The following is a 19,027-nucleotide window of genomic DNA, read 5'->3' as shown; positions in this document are numbered from 1 at the left end:
CAAAACAAAGCTAAATCACACTTGTTTGGGCTATAAATAGACAAATCTCCTGGAATAATGTGGTTGGCAAGAGAAATGATTTAAAAAAAGAACAAGAAAAGTTGATATGGGGCATGTTTGTGAAGAGTTTTTAAATGGCCATCTGGAAAGTCTTTCTATGCTTAGTAACATTATCAAGAAATGTGGTAACATGAAATTGTATTTTAGAATTATTCTCACAGTAGGATCAGAGACGGACTTGGTATTATAGAGAAGAAATGCAAATTATTTTGAACTTTGAAGTCTGTATCAAAATAAAGAGTGCCACTTTTGAGTTGTTTCCAGTTCCTTCCAACAGTATCATTTTTCATGTAATGGCAGCTTTTTTTCTGTAAATATCATATAGTAAATATTTTAAGATATAGACTCTGTTGCAACTACTCTCAACTTACTATTATAGCACAAAACCTCCTTAAACAATATATGAATGAATGAGATGACTGTGTACCAATAAACTTTATTTATGGACACTGAAATTGGAATTTCATGTGAATTTTCAAAAGTTCACAAAATATTCTTCTTCTTTTGCTATTTCCAACCATTAAACTTAAAAAAAAAAAAAAAAAACCCTTAGCTTGTGGGCTGTGTAAAACCAGGTGGTGAGCAGGATTTGCACACCCTTGGTTTATAGCACATCAGTCAGAATGCTGTGCAGCATCATTTCGAAAACTTTGAATTCTCTTCTGAGACCTTCGGTTGAGAACTTGGAAGGAGATAGCTGAAGTGGTGAGTGATGTCGTGAAAGTGGAAGGAGGCAAATAACTAGCAAGACTAACCATGCTAACCACTGGGGTCAGGGGGCAACATATGTACCTTATATGCTCCAATCCACCAGCTACTTATACGAAACCGTCAGGGGAAAAACAGGGGGGGGGATCAATCAATAATTAAATGCATTCTGAATTCAGCATTTTAGCAATCACACAGGGAAAGGCAAGTGGTGGGTCTTGCTTCTATTAATGGCAACCCACTCCAGGATCCCTGCCTGGAGAACAGGCAGGACAGAGGAGCCTGGCGGGTTACAGTCCATGGGGTCGCAAGAGAGTCGGACACGACTGAGCGACGAACATGCACAGGACGCCTGTAAGGGAAATGGCCCAGTGCAGCCCCTAAACAAGTGGGGTGGGCAGCAGCATGGAAGGAAGCTTAGTGTGAGTCGCGTGCACCAAGCTGGAGCGGCTCTGAACAAAGAATTTTCATATGGAGAGACCAGCCAGGCGGGGGTAGGGGAGGAGAACGAGCCTGGGAACTGAGTGATGAGAGACATAAGAGGCACATAAAAGGAAAGCTCGCTGAACATCGCTAAGTGAGACGTGGAGAGGGAGAGAGCAGTCAGACGGTCAGTGTTTCCACATTCTTTCGCTGCATTGCTCAGTGCTAAGAAGCACACGGCAATGAGGGGCACGGGGCGGGCTGAAGCCATGGGAAATGGAGAGAGACGAGACTGGAGCCAAGCACCTTCAGTTCAGTTCAGTCACTCAGTCGTGTCTGACTCCACCTCCATAGCACGCCAGGCCTCCCTGTTCATCACCAACTCCCGGAGTTCACCCAAACCCATGTCCATCAAGTCAGCGATACCATCCAACCATCTCATCCTCTGTCATCCCCTTCTCCTCCTGCCCTCAACCTTTCCCAGCATTAGAGTCTTTTCCAGTGAGTCAGCTCTTCGCATCAGGTGGCCAAAGTATTGGAGTTTCAGCTTTAGCATCAGTCCTTCCAGTGAACACCCAGGACTGATCTCCTTCAGAATAGACTGGTTGGATCTCCTTGCAGTCCAAGGGACTTTCAAGAGTCTTCTCCAATACCACAGTTCAAAAGCATCAAATCTTCGGTGCTCAGCTTTCTTTATAGTCCAACTCTCATATCTATACATGACTACTGGAAAAACCATAGCCTTGACTAGACAGACCTTTGTTGGCAAAGTAATGTCTCTGCTTTTGAATATGCTTTCTAGATAAGACATAACTTTCCAAAGAGTAGTGAAGTGAAGTCAGTCAGTCGTGTCTGACTCTGCTATCCCATGGACTGTAGCCCAACAGGCTTCTCCATCCATGGAGTTTTCCTGGCATGAGTACTGGAGTGGGTTGCCATTTCCTTCTCCAGGGGATCTCCCTGACCCAGGGAATGAACCCAGGTCTCCCGCACTACAGGCAGACACTTTACCATCTGAGCCACCAGGTTGGACGTAACTTTCCAAGGAGTAAGTGTCTTTTTATTTCATAGCTGCAGTCACCATCTGCAGTGATTTTGGAGCCCCCAAAAATAAAGTCTGCCACTGTTTCCACTGTTTCCTCATCTATATGCCATGAAGTGATGGGACCAGATGTCATGATCTTCGTTTTCTGAATGTTGAGCTTTAAGCCAACTTTTTCACTCTCCTCTTTCACTTTCATTGAGAGGCTTTTTAGTTCCTCTTCGCTTTCTGCCATAGGGGTGGTGCCATCTGTGTATCTGAGGTTATTCATATTTCTCCCAGCAATCTTGATTCCAGCTTGTGCTTCATCCATCCCAGCATTTCTCATGATGCACTCTGCATATAAGTTTAAGCAGGGTGACAATATACAGCCTTGACGTACTTCTTTCCAAATTTTGAACCAGTCTTTTGCTCCACGTCCAGTTCTAACTGTTGCTTCCTGACCTGCATACAGATTTCTCAAGAGGCAGATCAGGTGGTCTGGTATTCCCATCTCTTTCAGAATTTTGTGACCCACAGTCAAAGGCTTTGGCATAGTCAATAAAGCAGAAGTAGATGTTTTTCTGTAAGGTCGAGCACTTTACACAGGCAAATAACACACTTAAAGTGAAGTCTGATTGACGTTAGGTTGAATCTTTGGCAAACGCAGGGAGGTGGGTATTCTATTAATACCCACATGTTGGCTATTTCTCAAGTATTATTAGATGGAAAAATAAGGGAGCTGTGATATCATGATTTGATGGCCCAAATAAGTAAACAGTCTCCTGAATCACATAATATAGAATCCCCCTTATTTCTTTGAAGTAATTTCTTTTGATCATTTGTCATTGGCCATGTCTTATAAAACAAACAAACATATTTCATTGTTTATCCTAAATGTTTTTCTCTTAGATCTGTTTGCCTATCCATATTATAAATATATGGGGAAAATAAGCATATAATATGACAACTTACGTGGAAGTCTTAATAATATTGGAATTCAGTAAGGGAAAAAGTTTTATAAATATACACCTCCAACTCAACATCAGCAATTGATTTTCTCCGTTTCTTTCCTAACCGTTGCTGCTCAAAGGACGTCTAGGGTGCCTGTTCCCTAAAAGAGTCCCTTCCTGCTATAATATTGTTCACCAAAGCAGCAGGGCTTCAGGCAGAGAGCCATATCAGCTCATCCAGTAAGCAGACAAGGCATATTTCTAATAAGCCATTTTTATATATACAGAATGAAATAGAGACCAAAATGATATTATCGTCTTCATTGTTTAGACTTGTAGAAAAGTAAAGATATTTGGCTTAATTCTGAAACAGTCCCTTTAGTTGTCCATGTCAAAATACAATCATCTGGTGATCAGTAAATTTTTAGTGCAGAATTAAATGTCTTGCCATTTTCTTATAAGTATTTATATATGAATAAAATAGTTTAAAAGATGAAAGTTTATTAAAAATTTTAACACTGGGGTTTAGATTAAAATGTCCTCAATATTTGCCTATATTTAACCCATAATTTGGAGAAGGAAATGGCAACCCACTCCAGTGTTCTTGCCTGGAGAATCCCAGGGATTGGGGAGCCTGGTGGGCTGCCGTCTATGGGGTCTCACAGAGTTGGACACGACTGAAACAACTTAGCAGCAGCAGCAACCCATAATTATAAGTTGAAAAACTTACATGAAAATGAAGTGGTCAGTGTACACCTAGTAGCTGGTCTCCATAGCTATTATTAGGAAATATTTAGAAGTAGATCCTTTCCTGATTCATTTTACCTTTCACAAATAGTTAATTTATGAAATCAGAAAATTAGCTAGGAGCAAATCCTAGCCTGTATTGTAGTGGAAAAAGCAAGCCCCAGAAGGTTTTTAATCGGCTTGCACAAGATGCCACAAGTAGCCAGAAGCTTCGGGATTATAATTCTCCTTCAACGTGTTAGGAAGCACAAAAAAACAACTAGCTCTTAAGAAACACAGAGGAGGCAGGAGTCCCTAATTTATCTCCTCCAGCCCTAAGTGGGGTTGCTTCTAATAAATGGACAGGAACAGTATGCTGCTTCTCTCTTCATTACAAACTATTCACTGGGAACAAATTATTCACTCTATATTTAACCAAATTCATTACAAATTGCTTCATTACTACAACAACCATCAACAGATGTATTAAAACTTCCACGAATTACTATTAAAAAAGAAAATAAATAAATGTAGACAGTACAAATCAGAATTAGAACAACAATATTATCTTAATGTATCATTTAAATGCTACATTTCAAATTCCATGTCTCTCTCATCTTATTTAGCTTCTGCATTAATCCAGCCAGAATTTGAATTAGTCTAGATTAGGTCTTAATATATTATTTATGGTGTTTTAATGGAATGAAATTGTGCATTTTCCTCCAAACAAGTATAATAATTCTGTCATTCAAGTAAAAGAAAATTTTTCAAAATTCTATCATTCATGTAAAATAGAAAATTGTTATATTAAAATAAGTTTTTCATTTTTTTTTCATAGACTTGAGTCAAAGGAGCCTTTCCTGTCAGTTGGGTGAGTATATGTCTAAATTTTCAAAATCTCAGTTCTCTAACATCTTTAATTCAAATTAACAAGGTCTTCTGAGATAATGTTTTCAGTCATCAAACCCCATATTCAAGGTCATAACCTGCCCCTGATGCATCATTTCCTCAGCAATGTGGCTATTTACCTTTAAAAGACAACTAAAATGCTCCTTGAGATCACTGTTTTGTGATCTCAGAAATTTAACTAACCAGTATATGAGGTCCTGTATCCTCTATAAGAGCTAAAAAAACGTTCACAGTGATTATCTCATCAGATGAAGGTATGGTTTGATGGTTTTAAAAATCCCTCTGAACCCCAGCTTCACTCTCCCTAATCACTCTGCTCATTTTTGTACTGTTGCATTTCACTGACCCCAGTCAGTGTTTCTTCCCCTTTTCCTCTAAATCTGCCTCCAAAATCTTTATCTTTTCCCCTGTCTCTCATTTCACTTTTATTTTGCCACTGCTTACACTGACTGCTTCTTTGAACACAAAGCTGAGGAACCCTGGAGCAGATTAAGTAAGACTAAGGCTTCCCCTCTCTGATAGTATCATTCTGAGTCACAGAACGTGTTCCAATAGTAATATACCGTTGACAAGAATACACATGTACTATTTCTAGTCGTTTAGCTAATTGAGACTCTGCAAAGATGTTTTCACTGATCTACCATGTAATCTTTCACTAACATACCAAAATGTCTTACTAAAGGACTTTTGCAGCATTGGGGTGGATGTTATAAAATATCAGAAAGCATTGGAAGATGTGATGTCTAGTTCAGAAGAAATCATGCTGTTATTTGATGAGGAGGGAAAAAATCACATGTCAGCAGCCAAGGCCAGAAACGTGGGGTGGCATCACATTTTTCAATGATGGCATTGGTTTTATTACTTTGTTCGCAGCCATTGAATATTTCTCTCACTCATTGAACAACACGGTTCCCTCTGTCCTTCTAGTCCTCCTAAAAGCGTTTCAGGAGGCCATTTGAATCAGAAGAATCACAGTAATTGCTGGGGCTTCTGAGAGAGGAAAACGGAATAGAGGCCCTTCCTGGAGGACTTCATGAAAAATGAAAGGTCAAGCTGAACTGGCCCCCAAAATCTTTAGAGCATGCTTCTTCCTTCATTCATCATCAGCTCTTTGTTAAAAACCTTTAAGCCTGAAGTGATCTTTTTTATTTTGAATTCATGTGCGTCCCGCCCTCAAGTCCAGAGGCTGAAATCGCTTTTCTTCATGCCTCACTTGACACCGTTGTTCGCCTGCATTTCCTGTTCTCCCGAGTACTTTGAGACAAAAACCCATTTATTGCAAACTTGTATTTTACAAGGGCAGACCCTGAGTAATCTTTGTTTTAAACCTCTCAGAAGTTTAGAACTCGGTATGAGAGGACTGAGAAAAAGTTTCCGAAAAGAATGATCTATCACTCCGCAAATACTACTCAAAATGGGAAAACCGGTGTGGCAGCAAGAATATATTGCTTTCCTTAGATATGTCTTAAAATAAAGTGGGGTGAAACAAGCAGCCCAAATAGTCCTGCTGACTGGCTATTTTGATTTATAGCGAAATGTCTCCATTCCCCTCCAAAAAATGATTTTAAATAAGACCATTCAAAAGTATACATGAATCTCACTATTTACCCTGTTCAGTAAGAGGTGATAATGAACATAATGGATACTTATGAGCCTACTAGGCAACAGGCAATCTACTATAAGAACCATGATTCAAATTTGTGACTGAATTAATCCAGTCACTTGCCAAAGGGAATGAATAATCTGATGTACTGTCTGTGGTATCAGTTGACATGTGAGTATATGCGATTTAGTTTTTCTGGAGCCCTGCACACCTTACTCACGTTAATTTTAATTCTATAGTCAGTAAAACTTACATTAATGAATAAATCAGTACTAAATAGCGCATGTTTCAGTCCATTGCCTGGCATAGTGTGAAAGCACTTTTATGTATATATGTACAGGAGTACAGATAGGATTTGCTTTTTCCTTCATGGGCTGTGACATTTATAAACTATTTTATTGGTTTCTGCAGTTACTTTAACTCCCAAGCCTCAGATTCCTAATTTGTGAAATGGAGATCAAAACAGAAAATTTAGATCGAGGATTTAGCATTGTTCTTAGCACTGTTCACAGCTGTCAATGAGAGAGCTCTGAAATAGCTCAGAGAATAAACCTCTACTTATACAGATTATCCCTTGACTTACATGTAGAAACCAAAAGAACTTTTTATGTTGCTGTCCAGACGCCAAGTCCTGTCTGAATCTTTGCAACCCCATGGACTTCAGTACTTCAGGCCTCCCTGGAGTCCCTTACCATCTCCTGGAGTTTTCCCTAGTTCATGAAACTCCAAGAATTTGGCCACCTGATGTGAAGAACTGACTCATTGGAAAAAGACCCAGATGCTGGGAAAAATTGAAAGCAGGAGGAGAAGGGGACGGCAGAGGATGAGATGGTTGGATGGCATCACTGACTCGATGGACATGAGTTTGTACAAGTTCTGGGAGTTGGTGATGGACAGGGAGGCCTGGTGTGCTGTAGTCCATGGGGTCACAAAGAGTTGGACATGACTGAGTGACTGAACTGACTGATGTCCATTGAATCAGTGAATGCCATCCAGCCATCTCATCCTTTGTTGCCCTCTTCTTCTTCTGCCCTCAGTCTTTCCCAGCATCAGGGTCTTTTCCAGGGAGGTGGTTCTTTGTATCAGGTGGCCAAAGTATTGGAGCTTCAGCTTCAGCATCAGTCCTTCCAATGAGTATTCAGGACTGATTTCCTTTAGGATGAACTGGTTTGATCTCCTTGCTGTCCAAGGGACTCTCAAGAGTCTTCTCCAACACCACAGTTCAAAAGCATCAATTCTTCGACGCTCTGCATTCTTTATGGTCCAACTCTCATATCTATACATGACTAGTGGAAAGACCATAGCTTTGACTATATTTCTCACCAAAGCAATGTCTTTACTTCTTAATATTATACTCTCCAGGTTTCTCATAACTTTCTTTCCAAGAAGCAATCACCTTCTGATGTCATGGCAGCAGTCACCATCTTCCCTGAGTTTAGAGCCGGAGCAGAGGAAATCCATCACTGCTCCCACATTATCCTCTTCTATTTGCCATGCAGTAACGGGACAGGATGCCATGATCTTTGCCTTTTAAATATTGAGTCTTAAGCCAGGGTTTTCACTCTCCTCTTTACCCTCATCAAGAGCCTCTTTAGTTCCTTTTTGCTTTCTGTCATTAGAGTGGTATCATCTGCATATCTGAGGTAGATAATATTTCTCCCTGCAAACTTGATTCTACCTTGTAACTCATCCAGCCTGGCATTTCACATGATGCGCTCTGCATATAAGTTAAGCAAACAGCCTTGTTGTTTTTCTGACATAAAAATTGTAAATGGAATAAACATGACTACAGATATTGTTTCATATTTCAATGATGAACACTAATAATTACTATTTAAATATTTAATGGAAAAAATATTGATAAAACTTTAATGTGCATCTCTTAATGTAAATTAGGGAGCAAAATTCCTTTGATAAATGTGCTACAGTAATTATGAATAAAATTTTAAATATTACAAACATAAATTCAAGCCACAGATTCCAGTGGAAAAATTTGTCACAGAAAGTTATAACACAAGGAAATATTTGCTTATGGAAGAAGGTTAGGGAATTATGAGAGGAAGTTCAATGAAATTTCAGATCTTAGACCTTCAGCTGTGTAGTGATATGAGAGGAACTTTCTTTCACATGCACCAGTAAAATATTAGTAAAATAATGTCATTAGGAAAAATTAAAAATAAACTTGAGTCTAGAGTGAGACATGAAGGCTCACGCCAGAGTCTGAGTCTGTCAACTCAGGGAGGTCAACAGACGCAGTATTTCCAAAGCTGTCCAGGCAGCTCTGGCACCAGCCAGGCCTGGGACCACCGTTCACATTGTGTGCAGCCTCCCTCGTCCTGTCTGTACAAGACTCACAGGTTGTTCGTGCAGACATTTAAGGTCGGTGGAATCTCTTCAGAAAATCTTTGAGACACAGCTTCCCATGGGTCTCTTCCTGTCTTGGATGTGTATGGTGGAGGTGGACACGTTGGTCTAAAATTGTCCACCAGAGACCAGGGTAGATGTAAAGATCCCAGAAGACGCGCCGTGGAGGTCACCACGGTTCACAGGGAGCACAGCACCTGTGGTCAGGGGCATAAAGCTCATTCCATTGTTGTCCTAGACCTAAGGTTGGGGTATTTAATAAATATTTTGTTATATGAAAATAAAATGCTTTATATTTAAAATCATAGATACATTATTGTAGTTTATATGTGACATGAATTACATATGTAAACTGATAGAATACATTTTATTATAAATATGATAAATTTAAATAATAGATTCAAAAATTCAAGCATTTTCCCAACTCACTCACCTCTCAATAGTAAAAAAGAAAAATCAACTCTTTTTAGAACAAAGCATAGCTTGAGTGCTAAAAAGTGCTAGATGGCTGGTAGTCTGTTCATCCTCAAAACATTACATTTTAGAGTGATTTAGAAAACTCTTCTGGCAAATGTTTGCTTGTATATGGCGTCAGTTAGATTCTGATTTGGGAAATCAACTGGGAGAGAACAGACGTCAAGTTTGCATTCAGCAAAGTAAGAACCCGGTGATGGTCCCAATTAAGAGTCTAAGACATAAATCTTAGTTTAAAACGTCTTGCCTTAGAAAAGTTTTACAGCTTTTTAATGAAGAAAGAGATGAGGGAAAAGGAAACTCCTGTTCACTTGACATTTGAGATTCATAGAGTAAAAGGACACGTCGAGACGATGCATGAATTCCCTTCAAGAGCAAGTGGCTGTGTCGACAGTTTGCAGACACTGAGCCACTTAAAAGTACACTCGAGGCACTAAGTGAAAAGTTCCCTGTGAACTGTTTCTTCTTATCTCTTTAGCATGAAGTTAACCTTTTTCAAAGAAACTTTTCATATGAATGAGTTGTATTTTGGAATCGAAATTTTGAATCATACCAATTTTTTGGTTGATGAATTTTCCTATAAGTAGCTTTATTAGGCTGAGAAGGTGATGGCACCCCACTCCAGTACTCTTGCCTGGAGAATCCCATGGACGGAGGAGCCTGGTAGGCTGAGTCCATGGGGTCGCTAAGAGTCGGACACAACTGAGCAACTTTGCTTTCACTTTTCACTTTCATGCATTGGAGAGGGAAATGGCAACCCACTCCAGTGATCTTGCCTGGAGAGTCTCAGGGACTGGGGAGCCTGGTGGGCTTCCATCTATGGGGTCACACAGAGTCGGACATGACTGAAGTGACTTAGCAGCAGCAGCAGCTTTATTAGAAGGATGGTTATTTACTGCACGGGATTAAATTTTTTTTTCAGGCTTTTTTCACTGTTTTAGAATAATTTAAGTAACTCAGAAGAATTTAAATATTTTTATTAATATAGCTCAGAATGTGTTGTCTCTCAGGCTTGGCTGAGAGAAATTCAAAAACACATCAAGGATTAAATTATCAAAATTATTATAGTTATCTGTTAAAGCACTGGCTTTAAGAGAGAGTCGATCATGCCCCAGCCAAGCCTGGAGTTCCCGCAACCCTGACAAGTCCCAAACCTATTCTACTAAGTCCAGCTGAGAAGGAGCTTACACTGTCAAAAGAGCAAAGCTCTGGACTGAACCGATGCTCTGGACTCTGCAGCTACAAGTATTCCTCATATAATTGCCAACACCTACATTTTGTCAGATAATTTTCCTTGGGGAATATTTTCCCCTTTTCTCTGCAGTCTTGGAACTGAATTTGGAGCTTCACTGTACTTCTGCTGGTGCTATAAAGATGTTATTACACTTTGACATGCTTATTAGGTCAAAGATTTACATCAGTTTACTTCTATCCACGTTTTGTTTGAAACTTTGTGTTCACTGGTGCTTTAGGAAATGGCAACCCACTCCAGTACTCTTGCCTGGAGAATCCCATGGACGCAGGAGCCTGGTAGGCTACAGCCATGGGGTCGCAAAGAGTCGGACACCACTGAGCGACTTCACTTCACTTACATTATTATACCAAGCTGCCTGTTTTCAGAGACTAAACTCTGCCATTGATTTCCTTGATTTGAATTCCATTCTGTCATTTCCCAGCTAGGTGCCTTGGGCAATTTAAGTCCTCTGAACCTCCATTTTCTCCCTTGATGTAATAACTAACTATTAGGGCTGTTGTGAGTGAGATAATGTTGCAAAGTGCTTAGAACAGTATCTGACACATAGTAAACAGAAAATAGATATCATTTGTCATCAACACTTTGTGCAACAACTAAGTTATATTATAAATCTTTCCTAAAGAAGTGAGTTCTGAATGACAGAAATTCCAGCTAATTAAATCCAAAGGCCTGAATATTCTAGAAAAGTGGTAATGGAATTGAATTCTTGGAGAAGCAGCTCAGAAGAGAGTGCAATCAAGAGTCGTGAACAAGGACTTTACCTTGGAGATCTTTCAGAAAGATAGACAAGAAAAAAAATAGCATGAAGACAGGACACAATTTTGGAATGTGCTTACATTTATATAAAATAACAAGTACAGTATTTAAAACTTCCGTGAGAGCATGAAAATAGTAAAGCAATACCACCTTAGGGATAATTATAAAAGAGCTTCAAAAAGTAAACAAGAGAATTATAGACTACTGTAAAATGATTGGTGTTGGTCAATCACTTAGGGATTCAAATGTTTGATGTAGGAATTGAGACATTGAAGAAATTAGCCAAATTGTCCAGAAAATTTTTAAAACAAAAAGTAGAACTTGAGTCTATCCTCCATGTGAACTAAGAATTCAATAGAGAAGTAATAAGAATAGCATCCCTGGAAGAAGGAATTGGAAGGAAAAATTGGCAGCAGGGAGAACTGACTGCACCAAGTGCATCAGGTACCCCAGTCCAGCAAACCTGAAGGCTCATGAAAAGAGGAGAGATTAAGATGGGCGGGTTAAATTAGTGGCTGTTTGCAGAGAAATTATACTAATGCAAAGAATTTTCTTTACCTTCTGTGGATTTAGTAGAGTCATTGAATTATTGTGGGCTTCCCTGGTGGCTCAGCTGGAAAAAAAAATCTGCGTGCAATGTGGGAGACCTGGCTTCGATCCTTGGGTTGGGATGTTTCCCTGGAGAAGCGAAATGCTAACCACTCCAGTATTCTGACCTGGAGAATTCATGGACTATTCCATGGGGTCACCAAGAGTTGGGCATGACTGACAGATTTTCACCTTCACTTTTCATTTTGAATTATTGTTATGTATATTTGTCTGTTTTGCTTTTAACTGAAGAATGTTCTCCAAAGTGAGGTTGTAACAGAGCCACTTAGAACACTGTTGCACTCAGGCATGACTTGAAAAGAATCGGAACTTGAGCAGAATGACATCACTCTCACCTGTTAGGATTCAGTTCTGTTCAGTTCAGTTGCTCAGTCGTGTCTGACTCTTTGTGACCCCAGGGACTGCAGCACACAAGGCTTCCCTGTCCTTCACCAACTCCTGGAGTTTACTCAAACTCATGTCCATCAAGTCGGTGATGCCATCCAACCATCTCATCCTCTGTAGTCCCCTTCTCCTCCTGCCTTTAATCCTTCCCAGCATCAGGGTCTTTTCCAATGAGTCAGCTCTTTGCATCAAGTGGCCAAAGTATTGATGTTTCAGCTTCAGCATCAGTCCGTCCAATGAATATTCAGGACTGATTTCCTTTAGGATTGAATGGTTGGGTCTCCTTGCAGTCCAAGGGACTCTCAAGTTTCTTTTCCAACACCACAATTCCTCTGTCCATGGGATTCTCCAGGCAAGAATACTGGAGTGGGTTGCCATTCCCTCCTCCAAGGGATCTTCCCAACCCAGGGATCAAACCCACATCTCTACTGTCTCCTCATTGACAGATGGGTTCTCTACCACTAGGGCCACATGGGAAGCCCTTCATGACGTGTACGTAATTTCAAAACATCATGCTGTACACCTTAAATGCATGCAGTTTTCATTTGTTAAAAACAATCAAATCTCAAAGAAAAAAAAAGAATGGAAAATAAATGCTTGATGAAATATTGTTTTCTTTAATAGTATCAGAATCAGTGAGTGAGTGAGCGATGTCTTAGGGAAGTTCAACTGAATTTGGTGGGATCGTGGTGACAGAATGACAGGCTAAAATCCAGGTGTAACATTGAAACTAAGGAAGAGTTAACAAGAAACTGCCTCTAAGCTTTAAATACACCCATCAGACATCATGGGACCACTAATGGCCAATTCAAAACCTATCTTTTGATGGTGTGGATCCAATTTTCTCTAGGTCTCCAGGGAAAAAGGGATAAGGGGATAAAGTCAATTTTCCTCTTCTAAAAATCTATTTTTTTAATTTTTTTAGACACTGTGCTACCACAAAATTAATGATTCTTTTAGCAACTGCAGTTGTTTCATTTTTTCCAAGGTCCTCCAGGCTACTTCTCTGGAGAGTACACAAAGTTTCCATAGTGCTATTTTTGTAATCTAAAGCAGTTGTGCTTTCAGGCCTGATGCTACAACTGTAATTTTAATTTATCAACCTGCCACTCAGTAAAATGCTGTAAAAACATTTGAACACTTAAACCTATCATTTGTTTCTGCACTTGTCAATGACACTCTTCTATACTCGTCAAAATCATTTAAACTGCACTATGATAGCATACACACTATCACAAATAAATTGGATAATCAATCATGTACGTATATATTTTGACAGCAGTGTCTTGAATGCATGGGTTTCAGGACACACTTTTAAGAAGCAATCATTATGCTTCAATATTAAAAAAACCGTACAGTCATCAAAGAGTCTTCCTCAATTCTTACAATTTAAAAAATGTCTTAGGAAACAGAGAGGCTGATTGTGACTGAAACAGCTTTTACTGCTTCAGTGAAATGTTCTCCTTGGGGAAAAGGAAGTAATTGCAGATTATAGCAGGCAGGAATATAGTGTTACTTGGAGGGAAGAAAATACATAGGATCATTAAATAGATTTATTCAAGTTCTGCTTATAAAGAAAGCAGTGGTGCAGGACTTTATAGCTGATGATATTTCAAAAGAGTGCTATCAGCACTTTCACTACTATCTAATTTGTTCATATAATAAAGTGTCACATTAAGCCAAATGTCACAATTCATATCAGTTTTATTTTGAAATTGTTGTCATTATATATCATAGGGAGACTCTCTCCAAAATTTGGATGAGATCTTTGATCATAATTGTCATATAAAATTAATTTATCATTTGATATAAATACATGTAGGGAAAAAAAAGCACCTGCTCAGTCATTAAGTCCATTAAACCCAGCAACAAATCTGGTATCATACAGGGTACATGACTGTTTAAGATAAATGTTGTTAAAATTGTAAAAATAATATTGACCAATCTAACTGTACCATCTGAACTCTCAGCCATTACAATTTTTTTCACCATTTAATTCTTTTTAAAAGGCAAACCTAATGAGACTACAAAATCTGTGGAGGATTTAAAATCATGTCTTTATCACACAATTCTAACTTACCCAAGCAAATTTATAGACATCAAATACCTATATATAAGAAAATAAATTGCTAAACTTGGCATACATAAAATTCCACAATGAGAAGAACTAATCTTGAGTGATACTATGGAATCAAATCAAAACAATTAAGGCTTTGACAGGTATGTTAACTAACACAACTACCACTGTTTCCATATTGCCACTAATACTGTTTTTGAGGAATTAGTTTTTAAAATGTGAAGCCACATTGGAAAGGATAAGCATATAATCTGATTAAAGATAGATATGTTTACTGAATGTATTTATGAATAAAATAGAAATGGTAGCTCAGATAGTTTAGATGTCATATGTAGAAATACTGCATGAAGAGAGTGCTATTCATCCAATTTGAAATAAAATCTTAGTCTTATGTGCTTATGGAATCTGTCCTGAACACAACCACTCACTAGAAGTAAGTATGCAAAAGAAAGTGCTTTGCTCTCATTCATCTGAAATCAACCCAGCTCAAAGGAAAGAAAATTAGTTAAGCTTATTTGAAGAGAATAAATTCTTGCTTTTTTTTTAGCTCCATAAAATATACCTAAAGCTGGCTTTCTAGCTGAATCATACTTGATTATCTAAATAATTCCCTAGCAGTAAATACTCTCCATAGAGGGCTGGCTTTCTAGCTGAATCATACTTGATTATCTAAATAATTCCCTAGCAGTAAATACTCTCCATAGAGGGCTCAAGGTATTGATTAGCTTTTATTTTTTGTTGCTCATTGAATCGTTATTAATTCTCATGTAGATAAAATAGATACTAAAGATACTATAATTTTTTCAATACAAGAAAACAGAAGGAAAGATGATGCACTGTCCATAAAGACATACGGCATATCGGTAGCCATTAGTATGGAATCCAGCTTAGGCTTTTGTTTAAAGAGCTGCCAGTTTCATGCATACTAACACTTCATGCTCTCTTCTGAGTTTCATATTCATTTGAGTCATCATGAAGGCCTAAATAATACCCTTAAGTATTCAGAAAAATACATAAAAAGTTATTTACTGCTTTCAGAGACATTACAAATCCCAGATTTGCACTATAAAAGCGCTGGCAAAAGTTTCAAAGCCTCACTTCCCAATTAAATCCTGTTCATCCAGCCAAGAATGACTGATCTTTATTTCTTCAAAGTTGTGACATTTTAAACATTTTTAATGACATTTTCAAAACACAGAATACTTTTTGATTCAAAAGATTTCCTGCTTAACTCTGCAGAACAAATCAGTTATCACAACATAATCAATAGTGGCCAAATATTAGCATAAGAGATAAGAAAGCCTTTATCAGTGATCAATGCAAAGAAATAGAAGAAAACAATAGAATGGGAAAGACTAGTGATATCTTCAAGAAAATTAGAGATACCAAAGGAAATTTTCATGCAAAAATGGGCAAAATAAAGGACAGAAATGGTATGGACCTAAGAGAAGCAAAAGATATTAAGAAGAGGTAGCAAGAATACACAGAAGAACTCTACAAAAAAGATCATCTTGACCTGGATAACCATGATGGTGTGATCAGTCACCTAGAGCCAGATATCCTAGAATGCAAAGTCAAGTGGGCCTTAGGAAGCATCACTACAAACAAAGCTAGTGTAGGTGATGGAATTCCAGTTGAGCTATTTCAAATCCTAAGAGATGATGCTATGAAAGTGCTGCAACTCAATATGCCAGCAAATTTGGAAAACTCAGCAGTGGGCACAGGACTGGAAAAGGTCAGTTTCATTCCAATCGCAAAGAAAGGCAATGCCAAAGAATGCTCAAACTACTGCACTGCTGCTGCTGCTAAGTTGCTTCAGTCGTGTTCAACTCTGTGCCACCCCAGAGACGGCAGCCCACCAGGCTCCCCTGTCCCTGGGATTCTCCAGGCGAGAACACTGGAGTGGGTTGCCATTTCCTTCTCCAATGCATGAAAGTGAGAAGTGAAAGTGAAGTTGCTCAGTCGTGTCTGACTCCTAGCGACCCCATGGATTGCAGCCTACCAGGCTCCTCCGTCCATGGGATTTTCCAGGCAAGAGTACTGGAGTGGGGTGCCATTGCCTTCTCTGAAACTACTGCACAATTGCACTTATCTCACACACTAGCAAAGTAATGCTCAAAAGTCTCCAAACCAGGCTTCAGCAATACGTGAACCGTGAACTTCCAGATGTTCAAGGTGGATTTAGCAAAGGCAGAGGAACCAGAGATCAAATTGCCAACATCTGCGGAATCATCAAAAAAGCAACAGAGTTCCAGAAAAACATCTATTTCTGCTTTATTGATTATGCCAAAGCCTTTTGACTGTGTGGATCACAACAAACTATGGAAAATTCTGAAAGAGATGGGAATACCAGACCACCTGACTTACCTCCTGAGAAATCTGTATGCAGGTCAGGAAGCAATGGTTAGAACTGAATATGGAACAACAGACTGGTTCCAAATAGGAAAAGGAGTACATCAAGGCTGTATATTATCACTCTGCTTATTTCACTTATATGCAGAGTACATCATGAGAAGAACTGGACTGGATGAAGCAGAAGCTGGAATCATGATCGCCAGGAGAAATATGAATAACCTCTGAAATGCAAATGACACCTCCCTTATGGCAGAAAGTGAAGAATAACTAAAGAGCCTCTTGATGAAAGTGAAAGAGGAGAGTGAAAACGTTGGCCTAAAGCTCAACATTCAGAAAACGAAGATCATGGCATTTGATCCCATCACTTCATGGCAAATAGATGGGGAAAAGTGGCTGACTTTATTTTGGTGGGCTCCAAAGTCACTGCAGATGGTGACTGAAGCCATGAAAGTAAAAGATGCTTACTCCTTCGAAGAAAAGTGATGACTAACCTAGATAGCATATTAAAAAGCAGAGACATTATTTTGCCAACAAAGGTCCGTCTCATTAAAGCTATGGTTTTTCCAGTAGTCATGTATGGATGTGAGAGTTGGACTGTGAAGAAAGCTGAGAACAGAAGAACTGATGCTTTTGAACTGTGGTGTTGGAGAAGACTCTTGAGAGTCCCTTGGACTGCAAGGAAATCCAACCAGTCTACCTAAAGGAAATCAGTGCTGAACATTCATTGGAAAGACTGATGCTAAAGCTGAAACTCCAATAGTTTGACCACCTGATGTGAAGAACTGACTCATCTGAAAAGACTCTGATGCTGGAAAAGATTGAAGGCAGGAAGAGAAGGGGATGACAGAGGATGAGATGGTTGGATGGCATCACCGAGTCAACGGACATGAATTTGAGCAAACTCCGGGAGTTTGTGATGGACAGAGAGGCCTTGTGTGCTGCAGTCCATGTGGTCGCAAAGTTTCAGACATGACTGAGCGACTGAACTGAACTGTAATATTAGCAAAAGCCTGGCATTTCTTGTACTCTAAAGCTTATCAGGAAAAAAAAAAATAAAGAGAAACGCACTGAGCAGCTATATTTTGGCATGCTAACTAAGGTGTAATTTTAAAGTGAAAAGCCAACTCCCAAATGTTTTATGTTTTTAAAAACCTTATTATTTTTTTGTGTAGTTTTTACTAGGTCACATTTAAAACTCAGTGTTTACAACCTGCAGACCATGTTCAACTTCAAAATGATATAATGGTGCCTATAGTTTGACTCAGTGATGAGCAACCCTTGATAATAACCTCTCTTTAGCTTTAATAAAAAGCATATAAAAGATGAAATACTTGATGAGACATTTTTCTCAGAAATTGGCCACATTATCATAACATGCAGGAGGTATTTCAATGAAGTATATGTTATAGCCCAACTGGATAGTAACAATTTGGAAAAACTTTTTTAAAAAGTGAGGGTCTCTAGAGAAGTTATTTTAAAACTGTGTTCCTTGACCACAGGCCCTTGATTATCCACATTAATCTCAGTAGGCCCATGGGAGTCTAAATTCTCCAGCTTTCTGTGTAGGCCCACCACGTGACAGATTTAGGGTCTGCCCAATAAATTGGAGCATCCTAATCCTAATTTTCTTTAGTCATCAGGTTTTGGTTTGAAGCTGGTGAGAAGGGATTTTATAGCATCTCTGCCCTTTGTATAATGAACAGCCATTCAATTCCAATAAGTGCGTCAATTCATTATTTGAAGGGCACTGTAACAGCGTGTGCAAAATATTATGGGATAACAATGTCAGCTGCTGTTCTAAACCAGGCACTACACAAGAATAGTTTACTATTGTCGTGACTGAATATTGAGCTTTCCTTCCATATTGCAAAGATCACCCCGAATTAACATTGCTGGAGAATTTAGTAAAATGTTTAGACATTTATTTTTGACAAAGACAAGTGAAGGATGATGACAGATTATTTAGACTTAAATATCTAGTATGCTGAAAATATTCTGCAGTTCACAATATTGTTAACAGTTGTTCACAATATTGTTAACAGTTGTTCCCAACTGTTTACATATTGTTAAGCAGTGTTAATTGCTTAACATTTAAACTTTCAAAGCAAACGTTAAAAACAAGAAGTGGATATTTGTTACAATATCATTTCATTCTAATCAAGAATTCATTTCCAAGATTTTTATCCTTAGTTCTGAATATCAAATCAGTTATACTTGGATGAAATTTATGCAGTGCAAAATTCTGTTAAAGTCATCTTGCCAGGTGCAAAGCAAGATAAAAAGGTAGACTAGTCTAGTGTTTCTCACCATCATCTCAGCAAAACAATGCCAATCCACGAACTGTTTTTGA

The 19,027-nt window shown here is 38.7% G+C and overlaps 1 protein-coding gene across 7 annotated transcripts in view; it reads left to right on the top strand.

Annotated features, from left to right (window-relative positions):
- RALYL (RALY RNA binding protein like) overlaps positions 1 to 19,027 on the top strand; it is an 885,605-nt gene that overhangs the window by 674,468 nt on the left and 192,110 nt on the right. For all 7 annotated transcript variants that reach the window (XM_069600698.1, XM_069600702.1, XM_069600700.1 and 4 more), the window contains one exon: positions 4,730 to 4,762. In XM_069600698.1, the coding sequence (XP_069456799.1) occupies positions 4,730 to 4,762 (33 nt within the window). The remainder of the gene's footprint in view (positions 1 to 4,729; positions 4,763 to 19,027) is intronic.

This window comes from Ovis canadensis, chromosome 9 (assembly GCF_042477335.2).
Source record: "Ovis canadensis isolate MfBH-ARS-UI-01 breed Bighorn chromosome 9, ARS-UI_OviCan_v2, whole genome shotgun sequence".
NCBI lineage: Eukaryota > Metazoa > Chordata > Mammalia > Artiodactyla > Bovidae > Ovis > Ovis canadensis.
Note: the sequence above shows the minus strand (reverse complement) of the source record. Positions and strands in the feature narration are given on the sequence as shown.